At 50.9% G+C, this 17,834-nt stretch overlaps 1 protein-coding gene and 1 pseudogene across 1 annotated transcript in view; one reads left to right on the forward strand and one right to left on the reverse strand.

Annotated features, from left to right (window-relative positions):
- The window catches only part of TSPEAR (thrombospondin type laminin G domain and EAR repeats), a 60,234-nt gene that overhangs the window by 7,811 nt on the left and 34,589 nt on the right, over window positions 1-17,834 (forward strand). Inside the window, exon 2 of the mRNA XM_030835585.2 lies at window positions 12,503-12,723. Within this exon, the coding sequence (XP_030691445.1) occupies window positions 12,503-12,723 (221 nt within the window). The remainder of the gene's footprint in view (window positions 1-12,502; window positions 12,724-17,834) is intronic.
- On the reverse strand, window positions 271-799 carry LOC115841548 (keratin-associated protein 10-3-like; annotated as a pseudogene).

Genomic DNA, 17,834 nt, shown 5'->3' on the forward strand with positions numbered 1-17,834 from the left:
GACTCGGGGGGAGAGCGGTGTCCATCGCTTTCAGGAGAAACCTGGGGACCCGCAGTAACAGGGGAGGGCTGTTTCAGGTTCATCTGGGCCTGATCTGGAGGCTACGGATGGGCTAAGCCCTGCTTGTTGGGGTCCTAGGTCAGCTCACACTCATGTAGAGGTGTAGACCACAGCTCGTGCTGGGTTAAATCCTGAGGGTGGCTGGTGGCTGGCAATGGCAGAGGTGGGGGTGGCCCATAGCACCTGGCAGGCCCTGGGGGGACGTGCCGGTCAGCTGTGGGACGTGCCCGAGGCGGGGACGCAGCAGGCGGGGCAGCAGGTGGGGCGGCAGAGCAGGGCTGCGGAGGAGGAGGGTCTGCGGCAGGACGAGGGGCAGGGGGTGGGCTGGCAGCACGAGGGGGCTGAGCCGGGGGCGGCCTCACAGCACACGGGCTCACAGCACGCAGGTGTGCAGCAGACAGGTGTGCAGCAGACGGGCACACGGCAGGCCTGCTGGCAGGGGGAGCAGGTGCAGCAGGGGGCTGGCAGCTAGACTGCCAGCAGCACGAGGCTGTGCAGGGGCCGGTGCAGGCTGGTTGGCAGCAGGGGCTGGACACGCAGCTCACTGGGGCGCAGACGAGGGTCAGGCAGGGGGCCGGGGCGCAGCCGCTGGGGGTGCGGCAGGGGGGCTCGCAGCAGCTCTCTGGGCAGTCGTCCACCTGCCAGCAGGAGCCGGTGCAGGAGTCACAGGGACCAGGCAGGCAGAGCCGCTGCCGTAGCTCAGGGCGCTGGAGCAGACGGACAGGGTGGACACGGCCATGGTGGGGGCGGTGGCTGGAGGAGGGTGTGAGTGTGTGTGTGTGTGTGATGTGCTCGGCTGTCGGCTTCACCCCCTCCTGGGTGTGTGTGCTGTCCTGGGGAGGCTCCACACCCTCCCTTCCTGGTTGCTGTTGAGAGCAGGTCCACAGAAAAAGCGGCAGCTTTGTCGTTCCAGGAGTCATTGCTCAGCTCACAAAACTCTTGAAATTGGCTTGGGACGCCTTTACTCGTTTTTGTCCTAGAAAGAAACCCCAGGGTGGAGTGTAAGTCACCTTGCCATTTTAGGCGGTGCTGCAAGTCGGGGCCGGTGTCTGTGGGCACTGGGTCCTGGCCCCTGGTCAGGGTGAGCGCTGCTGGGGTCGCCCAGCTGGCTGAATGAGGTCATGCGCCTCTGTGGTTGGAAGGTTAGAGAGGAGGTGTATCTGGGTTCTAAATAAAGATAACGTGAGTCATGCTTTGTAGGCAGCAGTAACAGCACAGCAGATGGGTCGGCTCACACAACAGAAATGTATCTCATAGTCTGGACGTCCGACGTCGGAGGTCAAGGTGCCGGAAGGGCTGTTTCCTTCCAAGGCTGTCGGGGAGAGCCTGCCCCAGGCTGTCTCCTAGCTTCCGGGGCTTTTCTGACAATTCTTGGGGCTTCTTGGCTTGTAGAAGCGCCACCCTGATCTTTACCTTCACCTTCACAGGGCTTTTTCCGTGTGTGCCTGTCTGCGTCCAAAGTTCCCCCTTTCGTAGGGACACCAATCAGGTTGGATGAGGGGCCGCCCCCAAGACCTCATTTTATCTTGATTGTATCTGCAAAGACCCTATTTCCAAATAAGGTCAGATTCACAGGTGCCGGGCGCTGAGGCTGCAGCATCCCGTTGGGACACAATTCAGCCCCTCATGAGTGCTGTCCCTGCTCTGAGGCTGACGCTTGGCCAGAGTCTGGGATGGAAGGAGAAGCTGAGCAGGTGTTGACTTTCTTCTTTCTCAGGGACAGTAGTGAAGGGCGGGGTGCAGGCAGCAGGTGGCCTGACAGGTTTGGAGCACACCCAAAATTTCTGTCAGTCCAGGCGTGGTTTGAGCTCATGGGCTGATTTTTTTTTAGTTTATTTTATGGAATAATCCTAAAAGGAGTACAGAGAATTCACATATGCCCGTCTCCCAGGTTTCTCTAGTGATAACGTCGCACAGAACTGTAGATCAATTACCAAGTCTTAGAAACCAGCACTGGGACATTACTGTTCACTAAGGACAGACTTTTCGGATTCACCAGCTTCCCAGGAGTGTCCTCCCTCTGTTCCAGGACCCCACGGTGCATTCATCAGGTCTCCTCAGTTGGCTCTAGTCTGGGACAATGGCTCACAGTTTCCTTATCCTTTGTGACTATGACACTTTTGAAGAGCAGTGATCAGGTGTGTTGTGGGCTGTCCCTCAAGTTGGGTTTGTCTGACATTTTCTTATGATTGGACTTGGACTGTCACATTTAGGGGAAGAATCCACAGAACTAATGTGTCCAGTGAAGCAGGGGTGACTTGGTGTTGTTATGTCTAATCACTGAAGATGTGACTATTTCTCCCTTTGTAATTAATGAATATCTGGGGGAGATGCTTTGAGACGTTGCGGATATCCTCCTTCTGCTGAAGCATTTGCCCTGTGGTTCCGCACCCTCTGGGGATCAGGCCTACAGCATGGTGACTACCGTGTGCTAATGGCATTTTCTACTTCTACGGCCCATCTCCAATTAGTAATTAAAATTCTTCTCTAAGGAAGAGTTGTTCCCCCCCAATATGTTTATTTGTCCTGTTATGGACTAAAGAATGTTAATTTTATTGAGTTCTACTACAATATTATCATTATTTTCTTGTTCGAATTGCTTCACGTTTGGGACCATGACCCCTCTCTGACATTTTGACCACTGGAGCTCTTTCATTTGTCCCTTGGACCCTTCCAGCACCCCTGGAGTCAAGCGCTTCTCCAAGGAGCCCAGGTCCCTTGCAGTGGATGGTGGCGTTTAGAAACCAAGGCCTGGAGCTAGGTGTGCTCACTGCCGCTGGGTGTCGCTTCCCCCATGCCCCCTGGTGGAGAGAGCAAGGAGGTGCATGTATGTCAACTAACACATGCCTGAACTTGGGGGAACGCCTTCAGTCTTCCACCGTTAAGGATCATGTTAGCTGTAGTTTTTTGCAGATTAGCTTTCTCAGGCTGAACGTTCTCTTCTGTTGCTGAGAGATTTTATCATGAATGGATGTTGGGTTTCATGAAATGCTTTTTATGCATCTGCTGAGATGATCATATTGTTTTCTTTGTAAGTCTGTTAACATGGTGAATTACATTAACTGATTTTTTAAAACTTTTTATTTTGAAATAGTTACAGATTCACAGGAAATTGGGAAACTAGTATAGAGAGGTGCTGTGTACCCACATCGATTGATGTTTGAATACTGAAGAAGTCTTGAGTTGCTAGATAAACCCCACTTGGTTGTGATGTATTGTCTTTCTGGCATGTTGCTGGATTTGACTAGCTAATAGCTTGTTCAGGATTTTCATATCCGTATTCGTGAGGGTATTGGTCTGTAGTTCTCTTTCACTGTAACATCTTTGGCTTTGATAACACGGTTTTCATCGTGGGAGCTGGCAAGCTCCTTTTCCATTTTCTACAAGAGATGGTGTAGAGTTGGCATTTTGTCTTCTTCAGATACTTAGTAGGAATTTCTAAGAAACTGGAGTTTTCTTAATAGATATGGAAATGCCAGTTATCCGTTTCTTCTTTCATGAGTTTCGGTAGTTTCGTTACTGAACCAAACTTGGGTCCGCTTGCGCAGGCACAGTAAAGCCAATCCACTGATGCCGAATTGTGGTGAAGGAAAGCGCAGTGTTTACTGCACGCGCCAAGGAAGGAGTTCGGGTCGCTAACGCTCAAAAGACCTGAACTCCCCAAAGGCTTTCAGGAAAGGTTTCTAAAGACGGGGTGAGGGAAAGAGCTTGGTGTGTGATCATCTCGTGATTCGTTGGTGGTGAGGTCATCGGGAGTCAGCATCTTCAGCCTACTGGTTCCAACCAGTCTGCAGTCCACATGCTTGTGGTCAGCATGCAGTTAACTTCCTCCACCTGGTGGGGTTTCAGTATCTGTGAAACAACTCGGTGGTGTGACTCAGGATATTACCTACAGCCCTTGAGGAGGAACTAAAGTTCTTTGACTTTGTTTAATGACTAAACTATTATTACTTTGTCTTGCTTGACTGAATTTTCTACATTTTCTCACTTCTCTGATTAAATGTATTCTTTGGAACTCAGGGAAGGCCTAGGAGGCTAAAGTTTTTCTACCAATGAGAGGCAGGTGGAGGACATGGGGGCGATCTGTCCCAGGAAGGCCCCACAGGGTCCTGCTTGGTTACAGTTTGTGCCTATCAAGGAGTTGGTCCATTTCATCTAAGGTTTTGAATATATAGGCCTAATGTTGTTTGTAGAGTCTCTGCGTTATCCTTTTAATTTCTTTTTTAAAAATTGATTTTATTGAAGTATAGTTGATTTACAATGTTGTGTTAATTTCTGCTGCTCAGCAAAGTGATTCAGTTGTACACATATACATACATTCTTTTTCATATTCTTTTCCGTTATGATTTATCACAGGATATTGAATACAGTTTCCTGTGCTGTACAGTAGGACCTTGTTGTTTATCCATCCTGTATATAACAGTTTGCATCTGCTAATCCCAAATTCCCAATCCATCCCTACCCTGCCCACCCCGCTTTGGCAACCACAAGTCTGTTCTCTATGTCCCTGAGTCTATTTCTGCTTCCTTTTAATTTTTGAAAAATGTTTAGTGATATCTCATTTTTTGTTCTTGACACTGATACATTGTTCCTTCTTGTTTTTCCCTGTCAGTCTGGCTAGAAGTTTGTCAATTTTATTGATCTTCTTGAAGAACCAGCTTTGGTTTCAATGAACTTTTCTTTTGTTTCAATCACATTGATTTCTGCCCTTCTCCTCACTGGGGGTTCCACTTGCTCTTCTTGTTCAAGTTTCTTCAGTGGAAGCCTCGATGGTCGGTTTGGTACCTTTATTCTTTTCTCATGGAAGCACTTAGGACCACACACCTTCCTCTTCTTCAGCTGCACCCACACATCCTTTCCGTGCGGACCATCCTGGTCTATAATCTGAGGCGTTGAACGAGCTGATCTCCATGGCCCCTTTCACTCTGATTCCATAATTGCTGATTCATACACAAGTTTTAAGGACAGTAGAATCAGGGGGACTCACGCGCAGCAGGATCTGGGGGCAGCTGAGCCTCTGGGTGCTCAGTGTTTGGACTTCCACTTTCTGCAGCCCGAGGCCACCGCATCCGGATTCATCATGGCTGTTCACGTTTTCCCTCGCCTGGAGGACGTGCGATAAGGGAACACGGAAAGCTGGCTGGATCAAAGAATGATCGCGCCCAGCGGGAGTGAGCATTGTTTTTATTGCAAAGGTCTCTGAAGTCGGGGCTGCCCCCTCATCCTCGCCTCGCCCACCTCGGCTCCTGGTAGGAGAAGACGGGGAGGAGGCTCTTCAGATCAGTGGAGATGCCTCTGTGGGCGGGACCCTGCGGGCAGATGAGCATCCTGTCCAAACCCCCTCGTCCCTGTGCCAGCCCTGCCGCCTGCGTGGCGCGCGCGCTATCTTCGCCTCCTGAATGTCCATGTGCCTGGTGAGGCCATGCAGTTGCTGGACCCAATGGAGAACATTTGAGGAAGGTTCGGGTTTGGAGCTGGCAAGCTTGGGCCTGGAGATGGACTGGTTCTGCTCCGCGTGCGGACTTCTCTGCGTCAGCTGACTAAGGCGTCCTGGACGCACTGTTGCCTGTTTATGTGAAGTGAATTCACGTCAGCTGTTTACCAGCCGCGTGGATCTCACTCAGGAGACCTACTTGGCAACCCTGGCAGCTGCCCTCTTGCAGGCAGACACAGATGCTCTCACAAATTCAGGGGGGAAGTTACAAACTGACCCACAAAGTGGCCCGGCGCAGGGCTGACCGCACCATGAGGGGTGGGCAGTCCCTCTCCCAGTCCCTGTGAGGCAATCCCATTCAGGGAGCAGCTCCTGTCTGCCCGGCAATATCCCCAACCCCTCCCACAGATCCCCAAGAAAGGGGAGACCAGCCTCCGAGAGGTCAACACAGAGGCTGCCGTGGGAAACAGCGGGTCCCGGGGGAGCTGGGTGCAAAGGCAGCGGCTGTCGCTCTGCACTCTGCTTGGCCCGCTGGACAAGGACAGGCATTCCCGGGGGCTAACACAGACTCTGGAGGATGACTGAGGGAGGGGACGTGTGTGGATTTGGAAGCGTGGATGTGTGTGCGGCCTGAGCCCGCCCAGGGGGCTGTGTCACGTCTACTGCTCATCGCCGGTGTCCTGCTCTTTCGGTGCCTCCCCTGTAGCTTCCATGGCCTGGTCACTATGTGGCCTTTGGCTTTCTAGGCTCTGGATACCCCAGGGACATCTCACGCTCCAGCCTAGAGAGCCCAGGTCCCGTTCGAAGCCCAGCAGCCCTGCCTCACTCCACGTTCCTTGACGTCCTTTAAAGCAAGTGAAGAAAAGCAGATTTAAACACACAACAGGGACGGGCCAATTGCCCCTTTGTGCTCCATCTTTTTTTTAAATTGGAGCCTAGTTGATTTACAATGTGTTAATTTCTGCTGTACAGCAAAGTGAGTCGGTTATATACATATATATATTCTTCCTCATATTATTCTCCATTACAGTTTATCACAGGATATAGAATAGAGTTCCCTGTGCTCTACCGTAGGACCTTGGTGTGTATCCATTCTATATATACTAGTTTGCATCTGCTGAGCCCAAACTGCCAATCCCTCCCTCCCCCACCCCCTCCCCCATGGCAACCACAAGTCTGTTCTCTATGTCTGAGTCTGTTTCGTTTTGTAGATAAGTTCATCTGTGTCATATTTTAGATTCCACATATAAGTGATATCACATGATATTTGTCTTTCTCTGTGTGACTGACTTCACTTAGTGTAATACTCTCTAGGTCCATCCATGTTGCTGCAAATGGCATTATTTCATCCTTTTTTATGGCTGAGTAGTATTCCATTGTGTATATTTTTTCATACCACAGCTTTTTTATCCACTCACCTGTCGATGGACATTTAGGTTGCTTCTGTGCTCCATCTTTATATTTTTTCCTGTTTCCTTTTTTAACCAGTGTAATAGGAGAAAAGTGATACCTTGCCACTGTTTAATTTACACTGACTATATTGACTTAGATTTCATCATATTTGAGTTGTTTCTTTCTTAGGTTGCCTGCCTTTGGGGTAAGGATTGTTCTTATGTTTTCCTTGCTGGTGTCCTGGGTGCCTTGTTCCTTCTGTGTGTTCACCCCTTGTCTGTTTTAAGAACGGCAAACCCCCTTCCTGCTCTGTCCCGTGACAACAGCATGGCCCGTGGTGTCCTTTATCGAGCGGAAATCCTTGTTTTGATGTGAGCAAACGGACCAGCTTCTTTCTGATGGTTTGTGTGCAGTGTTGAGAAATCCTCCTTAACCCCAGGTCGCAAAGAGAGCCCTCAACTTCTCCCTCTGATATGGAAGTCCCACTTTCCACCCCACCTGGAGTTGATGACCTGTGTCCTGTTCAGGGAGGAATCGGGCCTGGCTTCTCCCCCCACCAAAGCCCAGCTTTCCCACCACCACCCACTGATCAGTCCACCCTCCGCGGATCTGCGTGGAGCCCGGACCGTGAGTCATCCCCGCTTGCGTGGGTCTCTGAGTCCTTGGACCTCCCCATCACTGGTCCATCTGCCTCTTCTTGGGCCCAAACTGGACTCTTCTGTCACTATGGCAGTGTCATCAGTCCCACTGTCCCGCAGGGCACACCTAATAGTAGCCTCACCTAAGTTCTTGGAAATGAATTGTCCTGGTCCCTGGGCACCCAATGAACGGAACGAAATCCACAGAGGAAAGAGGATCTTATTGGTCATCTCGTTCCCTCCCTCCCCACCCCCAGTGGAGGGGCCCATCTCAGAGACTGTCTGAAGCTGGCCAGGTGTCCACCTGGCTGCAGGCCTGTGGCTCATACCTGTGCATCCAGCATAAGGCAGTTGCCCCTTCACCAAATAACCCCGGTCTTCACGGCCCCCAGCACGGGGGGCCTCCCCGGGGGACTTTTCCAGGGCACGAGGAGCCTGGCTTCTGGCCAGAACTTCTTTGAGAGATCTCGCAGGCCAACCACAGGCCTCGCAAGGACGCTGCCCACTCCCCCCAGACCTGGGGCACAGCCTCACCGGCCACGGCCATGGCCACGGCCACACTCACAGGCACATCTGCACCCCCTGCCTCCTTTCAGGCCTCCTGTGAAGACACTTTGCCCACTCTGGCCCACGCCCCAGTGCTTTCCCACTCGTGGCCCTTCCTCCCGCTCCCTCCCTGGCCCCAGGGCTCATCAGACTGCAGGTGGCTTTGTCCTGGGCTCCCTGGCACGCCCGTTGGTGCCCTTCCGGGGGGTGGGGGGGTCTTGCTGACACTGTCGCAGTACAGGGTTAAAGTCTTCACTCTCCTCCCGCTTTGCCTGTTGCTGTGATCGGCTCCTCCGACACCTGGCGGCTCAGCTCTTTCTCCATCTCAGCTGAGCCCCTGACATGGACAGTCGCCACCCTCCCATTTTACAGATGAGGAAACTGAGGCTCGGAGAGGTGCAGCGGGTCAGTCGTGGGCCAGATCTTACGATGCTGAGGTCTAGGTCAGGGCCCTGCTGGTAGCCAGCTTTCAGTTCATCTCCCTGTGGCCGCCACAGTCTCTCTGCTAAATTATAGGCACCACAGGGCAACGACTCTTTATTTTGGAAACTGGCATTTCAAGAAGCCTTTGTGGAACAGACGAAGACCATGCAAATGAGTGCAAGCCCGGCTGTTTATCCCGCCGGCTCTGGCAGGGGCCCACCAGCGTCACCTGGGCGTGGCAGAGTGGAGAGAGGGAGGCCCGGGTGCGGCCTGATGGAGGCTGTCGGCGAGGGACGCTGGGGCTGGACCAGCAGCGGCGCCCCATGTGCCTGGTTAGGGAGCAGATCCGGTTTTCTCCGTGGGGTCCTGAACTGGACGTGGGGACAAAAGTTAGGGAAGCTGCTGGTCACCGGCCACATTCTGGCCATTCCGGGCAGCAGCGACCGAGGTTGTGGGTCAGGCTTCTGTGGCCAGGCGTCTACGGCTCGGCCATTGTCTGTCTGTCTGTCCAGCCCGTCAGCATGAGTCCAGCAGGTGCCAGTGTACATGTCCCGTCGGTTAACTTGCTGGAGTCTATCACTCAGGCATCTGGACGTCCCGAGGTGGCACTGACCTTTGTGAACTCGGTCACTCACTCATTCCTGCGTCCAGCGGGGCTTTCCCAGGAAGGCACGAATGCACTGTCTCTGTTAACCTGGAGAACCCTCGGCAGGTGTGTGGGTGTGTGGACCAGGCTCAGGTGGAGAGAGCCCGTGTGGATGAGTACCTGCCAGGCCACAGGCCGCTCGGGCCTGCATGGGTTCTGGGGGGTGGGGGGGGGACCAGGAAGAGGCTGTTTCAGTTAAACAATGGAGGGACAGACTCGCACTGAGATTAGCCGTGTTCGGGTCCCCCCAGTTGCCGGTGCCTGGGGCTTGGCCGGGCTGAGGCATGTCCTGGAAGCCGAACGGCCTGCCTGGTGGAGGGCCCACGTTTCCTGAAGAAGGGGCCAGACGCTGGTGGGGCCACAGCTAAAACCACGACGGCGGGCCACTGCCAGACAGGGCCCACGTACCCTGTGTCTCAGTTTGTGGGTAAATTTAGCATGCACAGTGTTTACTTAGAGCCCCGTGCTCCCCAGGGACCCCAGCCAGGCACAACCACACAGGATGTGGAATCTGACCCCCGGCCTGGGCAGCCCGAGGCTGGGTCAGGGTCCGTCCCCCAGAACACGGACACCCCTCCACCCCTGAGATGCCAGACTCCTCCCTGGCGTCTCTCTGGGACCCCGTCCCCGACACACACAGCAGCCTCGGGGTGGCCGCCGCCCTTGATGTTGGAGTACATCAGAGCGCCGAGCTGCGAGCGTCTCAGTTTACACACAGGTGCTTTCCCAGGAACGATGCTCTTTCCTCCCAGGCTGCTTCTCGCTTTCAGTGGCGTAAATGACAACAGTGCCCTGCCCTCCCGTCACAGAGCAGCTGCTGACCCTCCCTCCCCACGTCCCCCAGAGGGCCTCGCACGCCCGTCCTCCCAGACACTGCTCAGGCTGCCACATCCCTCGGTCTCGCTGTCCCCCCAGGCTGGCATGAGCCTCGGGCCGGAGTCCAGGTCTGCACGCAGCCGGGCCGCCCACCGCCGTCCAGCCTGCCCTTGGTCCCCGCACTCTCGGGCGTGTCCACACCCCGTGGGTGCCTCCGGGCACATGAGGATGCCCCTTTGCAGGAGGACGTCAGCGTCCCTGACTGTGTCCCGGCTTGATGGCCCCAAACTCTGTACCATGTTGAGTGCTGGGGCGGGGCAGCGAGTGTGGTCTGGGTTCAGGAGCCCAGTTCCTTGCGTGCACAGTGCATCCTCTTTCCCGTGTTGGTAAGAATCCCCGGTGTCCTGGATACGAGCCCCCTGTCCTCTCGCCCCTCCCCCCGCAGTGTGTTGCTCTGGCCCCTCTCGTCACTGACCTCTCCTTCCAGGTTTCACGCTCTCACTTTGAATTGCTTTCTCCTCCTCTCTTCTGTGAGCTCGGTGTCTTTCCTCTGAACGGGTTCGGAGAGACCTCTTGTTTCCTAAATTCCCTTGACTAATGGAGAAGATGAGCTCCTGTCTTCCAGCTCACCTGCCCCCATCTGTGACGCCCCTGCTCCCCCCGCACTCTCCCGTCTGTGACGGCCCCCGTCTGTGACGCCCCTGCTCCCCCCGCACTCTCCCCTCGGTGCCGCACTGGTCGCCCTCTGGCCGCTGTGAGTCCCTGGACGGGGGAAGGGGCAGCCCCGGCGAGGGTGGGGGCCAGGCCCGAGCGCGGGGGGAGCGCAGAGGGGGCGTCCTCTGCTCTCATGGCCGCAGCCCTGCTGACTTGCTGACCGATCCCCGTGGTGCACTGACCGCTGGCTCCAGGGCCAGCACCCCTGTGTCAGGCTCAGACCCTTTAGCAGGACCGCCAGACCCCGAGGGGGACGGCTCTGGGGAACGGCTGTTTCATTCGCATGTGTCTGCCATCTGTCCCAGGCCACGGCCTGACACATGCTGGCCGAGTCTGGAAGGGTCCAAGGGGCAGCCATGGGCTCTGCTCCGAGCCAGCACTTCCCTCCACTGCGGGGCCGGGTGGGCCGTCTGGAACCCCGCCTCTAGTCACAGGTGCTCCCTGTGCTCCCCGCTCTCCTTTCCTATCATCTGGGCTCAGGTGCGTTTCCGCCTCTGGTCACAGGTGCTCCCTGCGCTGCCCGCTCTCCTTTCCTATCATCTGGGCTCAGGTGCGTTTCCGCCTCTAGTCACAGGTGCTCCCTGCACTGCCCGCTCTCCCTTCCTATCATCTGGGCCCAGGTGCGTTTTGTTTCTGATGACCTTGAACTGCGGAGCAGGAGCCGGTCTGCTCCTCTACAACGTGTGCGGAAGGCAGTGCCCAGGCCAGGGCGGCGTCTGGGTCCTGTCGGGGGCCCTGCCCTCCGACGGCACCACCGGGGCCGTGTCGCAGACGGCTCAGCCGGGGGCTCGGGGATGCCGTGCCTGCCTTGTCTCAGACCCTGGACGCTTTCCGTGCGCGAGCCTGTCTCCCAGGACCACGGGCTCCCTGGGGCCGGGTGGGGGCTTCCCTGTGCCCCAGCACAACCAGCACAGCGCCTGGTGGTTGACTTGGTAATGGCAGCAAAACCCTGGGGGCCGGGGTGGAAGGGTGGGGAGGAGGGGCCACGGCGGACCCGGGCGGGTCGTGAACCCCTGGTGCCCCCGCTTGCTCACGGGATGGACGGGCGTCGACTGAAAAAAATGCACAACCTAGAAGTTGAGAGTTATGGTTTATTCAGCGGACAAAACTGAGGACTTAACCAGGACACAGCATCTCAGGTGGGTCTGAGGGACGGCTCCGAGGTCAGGGCGGAGCCAGGGTACAGAGGAGTTTTGTAAAAAAACCAGGTAGTCAGACCATCAAAAGAATGCTGTTAATGAAAGAAAACCAGACATCTCAAGTTAAGGAATTCAGTGTGTTTCTGTGTATGGGAAGATGCAAGAGTCTGGGCTCACTGAAATCATTCCTTTTGTTTTTTGCGGTACGCGGGCCTCTCACTGTTGTGGCCCCTCCCGTTGCGGAGCACAGGCTCCAGACGCGCAGGCTCAGCGGCCATGGCTCACGGGCCCAGCCGCTCCGCGGCATGTGGGATCTTCCCGGACCGGGGCACGAACCCGTGTCCCCTGCATCGGCAGGCGGACTCCCAACCACGGCGCCACCAGGGAAGCCCTGAAATCATTCCTTTGATGTGCACCTCAGCTACCTGGGGCCAGCATCCCGTGTTTTCCCGTCCTGAGTCTCCTCAGGGTGCATGCCGGGGGCGGCTGTAATGTGATGGCTTGACGGCTGAAACATCCTTTGTTTTCCGATGTGTCAGGAGACATTCTCAGTCCACACGGGATAATCATGACGTCCTGCTCACAGGGCTCCTTCGAGGACCCTGCAGGACACTGAGACCAGAGCCCGGACACCCACACCTGGGCGCGCCCATAAACGCGCTGGCATAACCCACGTGTGATTTCCTTGACACAGACCTGCGGCCCCTGGACATCCTGGCAGAGGCGGTCCCTCCTGATGGCGCTGCGGTCGGGGTCACGGTGACACAGGTCCAAGGTGCGCGAGGACTTCAGCTCTCAGCCGCTGCCCCCCACGACCTGAGCTTTCCTGCGTCAAGGATTTTCTTCAGATGCGACCTCTTCCCGGAAGAATTTTCCATCGTCGTAACCTTGAAAGTTCCCAGTCTCCCCGCTAAGGTCAGTGACACTTCCCACTCTTCCTGTAGAATGACCCCCCCCTCCAGTACCTTTGCACGTTCTCAACGCCAGAGCGTGCGAAGGGCATGACTGATCCGGTCAAGAGGTCAAGAGTGGCCGGCCTTGATAGGTAGTGAGGTCCCCATCACTGTGAGTATGCAAGCAGAGCCTGTGTGACCATTTGTTAGGAGTCTGTACAGCAATTATAATTTTCTGGTGTGCTAAGCTGTCAAAGGCTAGGGATAAGGCTCGGAGTTTTTAGTTTGACATCCTTTAGCAGGAAATGTAAACAAAATAACAAAAACATACCCTTTTGGCGTCTGTTTACCTGTGACTTGCAGTCCCATCCTCCGCAGATCCAGCTAACATTCCCATCGTCCCCGGCTAGGGTGGAAGCGCCCCCGGAGGTTTCCCCAGGGCCCAGGACAAGGCACTTCCTGGGCGTGTGACCAATCCTTCCCATTCCGAGTCAGCATCCCCGATTCTCTCACAGCCAAGGTTCTCCCAGCTGGTTTTCTGTCGACTGTGATTCCATCCTGATACCCCCCGGGGGCTCGTCGTTCTGAACAATCTGCTGTCAAACCCACAGCTGCTGGGCTTTCAGCTGCAGCCATTGCATTTTCAGTTCTGTGATTTCCACTTTCCTCTTGTTTTTCATGTGAATTCCAGTTCTCAGGTGAAAGTCTGGCTTGTCACCTGCTTTCTTGAACAAGCCTCCAACCTGTGGGTCCCCTGGCGGGCTGGCTCGCCGTCAGCTCCATCTCTTTATTTACTGTCATGCTCAGTAACTTTCTAACAGGCTCTCTGAGATATGATTCACACGTCTGAGGTACGCGATTCAGTGGTGTACGGTGCAGTCAGCGGCTCAGTGCAGCCCTCACCACAGCACGTTGTAACTCACGCTCATCACCTCGGAGAGAAGCCCCAAGCCCTCTGGCTCCCCCCCGACGACCCCACTCCCTACCCCCAGCACTAAGCAGCAACTCATTGACTTTCTGTATCTGCGGGTTTGCCTACTGTGGACATTTCATATAAATGGAATCATATACTGTAATATATGATCTTTGTAACTAGCTTACGTAGTACGTGTTCAGGGTTCACCCGTGATGTAGCGTGTATCAGCGCTTCGTTCCTTTTTATGGCCACGTCATGTTTTACTGTGTGTATATAGCACATTTTGATCACCCCATTCATCGTTGGTGGACATTTGGCTTGTTTCTACCTTTTGGTTATTATGAATAATGCTGCTATAAACATTCATGTACCCATTTTTGTAGGGGCATGTGTTTTCATTTCTCTTGGGTATATACTTAGGAGTGGAATTGCTGAGTCTTAGGGTAACTTTATGATTAACTTTTTAGAAACTGCCAGACTGTTTCCCCAAGGTAGCTGCACCATCTGATATTCCCAGCAGCACTGGATGAGGGTTGCAACTTCTCCACAGCCTCACTGACACTTGTTATTATCTGACTTCTCGATTCTAGCGACCCATGTGGGCCTGAAGCAGTATTTCATTGTGGCTTTGATTTGCATTTCCCCGATGAATAATGATGGTGTGTATTTTTTCATGTGTGTATTGGCCACTTATGTCTCTTCTTTGGAGAAATGTCTAATCAAGTCCTCTGCCTAGTTTTTAATTGGATTATTTGCCTTTTTAATTGTTGTTATGAGTTCCTTATGTATTCTAGATATAAGTGCCCTATCATATATAGGATTTTCAAATATTTTCTCCCATTATATGGGTTGTCTTTTCACTTTCTTGATGGTGTCCTTTGAAGCACAAAACTTTTTAATTTTGATGAAGTCATATTTACCTACGTTTTCTTTTCTTGCTTATACTTTTAGTGCCATATCTTAGAATCCAGTGCCAAATCTGAGGTCATAAAGATTTATCCCAAAGTTTTCTTCCAAGAGCTTTATAGAATTAGCTCTTATATTTAGGTCTTTGATCCATTAATTAGAGTGGAAGGTTAGGTTTGAGTTGAGATCTTTCTTCTTTCTTAATATAGGTACTTACAGCTATAAATTTCCCTCTAAGAAGTGCTTTAGCTGCATCCCATAAGTTTTGGTATTTTGATCTTTGTTTTCACTCATCTTAAAGTATTTTATTATTTCCTTTTTGGTTTCTTCTTTGACCCTTTGATTATTTAGGTGTGTATTGTTTAGTTTCCACATATTCATGAACGTCCCACTTTCTTCAATTATTAATTTCTAATTTCACTCCATTGTGGTCAGAAAACATACTTTGTGTTATTTCTGTCTTTTTAACTTATTGAGGTTTGTTGTCTGTCCTAGCATATGTTCTCCCCTAGAGAATGTTCCATGTGTGTTTCTGTAGAATGTATATTCTGCTGCTGTTGGGTAGGGCGTTCTACAGATGTCTGTTAGGTCTTGTTGGCTTATTGTGCTGTTCAAGTCTGATGTTTCCATTTTGATCTTCTCTCTAGTTGTTCTATACATTATTGAAATTGGTATTTTACAGTTTTCAACTAATATTGTTGAACTATTTTTCCCTTCGTTTCTGTCAGTTTTAACTTTATGTATTTTGAAGCTCTGTTATTATTTGCATGTATGTTTATAATTGTTATATATTCCTGATGGATTGACTTTTTATTATTATAAAATGCCTGTCTCTAGTTACAATTTTTGTTTAAAGTCTATTTTATCTGATATTAGTAAAATATTAATATCTCCTTGTGGTTGCTGTTTGCATGATGTATCTTTTTCTATCCTTTTACTGTCAATCTATTTCTATCTTTGAATCTAAAGTATGTCTCATGCAGAGAGCATATAGTTGAATCATGTTTGTTTATGCAGTCTAACAATCTCTGCCTTTTGATTGCGTTATTTGCTTTTATGTTATTACTGATATATCCTCATTATTCACAGATTTTGTATTTGAAAATTCACCTACTTTCTAAAATTGATTTGTAACCCCCAAATCAATACTTTTGGCACTTCCCAAGTCATTCATGGACATGCATAGAGCTGCAAAACATTTGATGTCATGGGAACAACATGCGTGTTCCAGCTGAGGATGACAAGGCAATGCTCTGCCTTCTTGCTTCAGCTCATACTGTAAACAAGTGCCCTTTTGCTGTCATTTAGAGCTACGTTCTTCACATTTTTGTGCTTTTCACTGGTGACCTTGCTGCTTGAAATGGCTCCCAAACATAGTGCTGAAGTGCTGTCTAGTGTTCCTAAGTGCAAGAAGGCTGTGATGTGCATTAGGAAGAAAATACGTGCATCAGGTAAGTGCCATTCAGGCATGAATTATGTTGCTGTTGGAAGTGAGTTCAGTGATAATGAATCAACAATAAATATTAAACATACACTGTGAAATAATACCATATCTATCTAAATCTATCTATCTCTCTATCTAACCCTGGCTAATATTTGGTATTTGACCCTGGTTTCTGACACAGATCTCCTAATCCCTTGGAATTTCCTGGGATAGGAGTTGTCTTTTATTCTAATAAGGCAACTCTTGGTGGGCTCCTGGATGGGAGAGGGTCACCAGAAAGACCAAGCCTTGATTTGTAGCTTGGTACTTTCAGCCCCATCTCCTATTCTCCAGAAAGGGGAGAGGGGCTAGAAATTGAGTTAATCAATGCCTACAAGATGAAGCCTCCATAAAAATCCCCAAAGTACAGGGCTTGGAGAACACCTGGGTTGTTGAACACGTCCACATGCCAGGAGGGTGAAACACACCAACTCCATGGAAACAGAAGCTCCTGCACTCAGAACCCTTCCAGAACTCACCCTCTGTATCTTCATGTGGCTGTTGGTCTGCATCCTTTAAAATATCCTTTGTAAAAAATCAGCAATAATAAGTAAACTGTTTTTCTGGGTTCTGCTCTAGCAACTTATTCAAGGAGTCATGGGAACCTCCAATCTGTAGCCAAGTCAGACAGAAGTTGTGGGTCACCCGGGTGCCTGCTACTTGTAATTGGCATCTGAAGCCGGGGGCAGTATTGTGCAACTGAAACCTAACCTGTGGGGTCTGTGTTGACTCTGGTTAGGGTCAGAACTGAACTGACTTGTAGGACACTCCTATGGTGTCAGAGAACTTGTTGGGGTGGGTGAAGACCCACACACCTGGTGTCAGAAGCTTCTTCATGAGAGTAAAGGAAAACTCACATAACACAAGGTTATGTATTGATTAGCTGATGAAAATGAGGCTAGAGGCTCACAGGAACCTAAATCTTTATTTCCCCTAGAAGCAATGGCTGAGTACTTGCTAATCCAGTGTTCACAGTGACTTTCTATAACAATAATGAGCATCAACTGTGGTCGGATTGATGTCTGCTATTTCACTTTTCCGTTTCCTATTTCTCATGTCTTTCTTGTAATTGTGTTCCTTTATTCCTTTTCTACTGCTTTCTTTTGCTTTTAGTAAATACTTTCCAATGTAGCAATATTATTTCTTTAATGATTTTTTCATCATATATTTTTAAGTTTCCCTTTGCTCTAGGGTCTATCATGTACTTATGTTAACTTATCAGAATCAACTTCCAATTTATACCAATTCAATTCCAGGTATATATAAAAACACTGCTCATTTTTATATGTAACTCTATCCCTTCCTGTCTTTTTTGTCCTTCCTGTTACAATATTTCGTCTTAAAATGTTAAAATTCCAAGAATATATTGTTATAATTATTACTTAGTATACTTTTATGATTTTTAAGAAGCTTAGAGAAGAAAGGAATGCAAAACCTTTGTTATCCTAGCCTTTTTATCATTTCTGGTTCTCTTCACTTTTTCCTGTGGATCTGAGTTCTCATCTGCTGTAATTTCCTTTGCCCAGTACAGTTTTGCTCCCATGTACCTCCTTTGTGCTGATGTTGTCAAATATATTGAATTTCTAGACTATAGGTCCCAAAATACATTGTATACATATTGTTTTATACAATATGCTTTATAATATATTGTTTTATAAATTGTGTTAAATCAAGTAAGAGAAGAAACAAGAAAAAAATATGCATTTGTATTGTCTTTTCTAATTACATAATTAACTTTACTGGCATCTTTTTTTCCCCTGTGGGTTGGAATTTCTGTCTGGGGTTACTTGCTTTTAGCCTGAAGAACTCCATTTAGTATGTCTAATAC

This window comes from Globicephala melas, chromosome 4, assembly GCF_963455315.2.
Source record: "Globicephala melas chromosome 4, mGloMel1.2, whole genome shotgun sequence".
Classification (NCBI taxonomy): Eukaryota; Metazoa; Chordata; class Mammalia; order Artiodactyla; family Delphinidae; genus Globicephala; species Globicephala melas.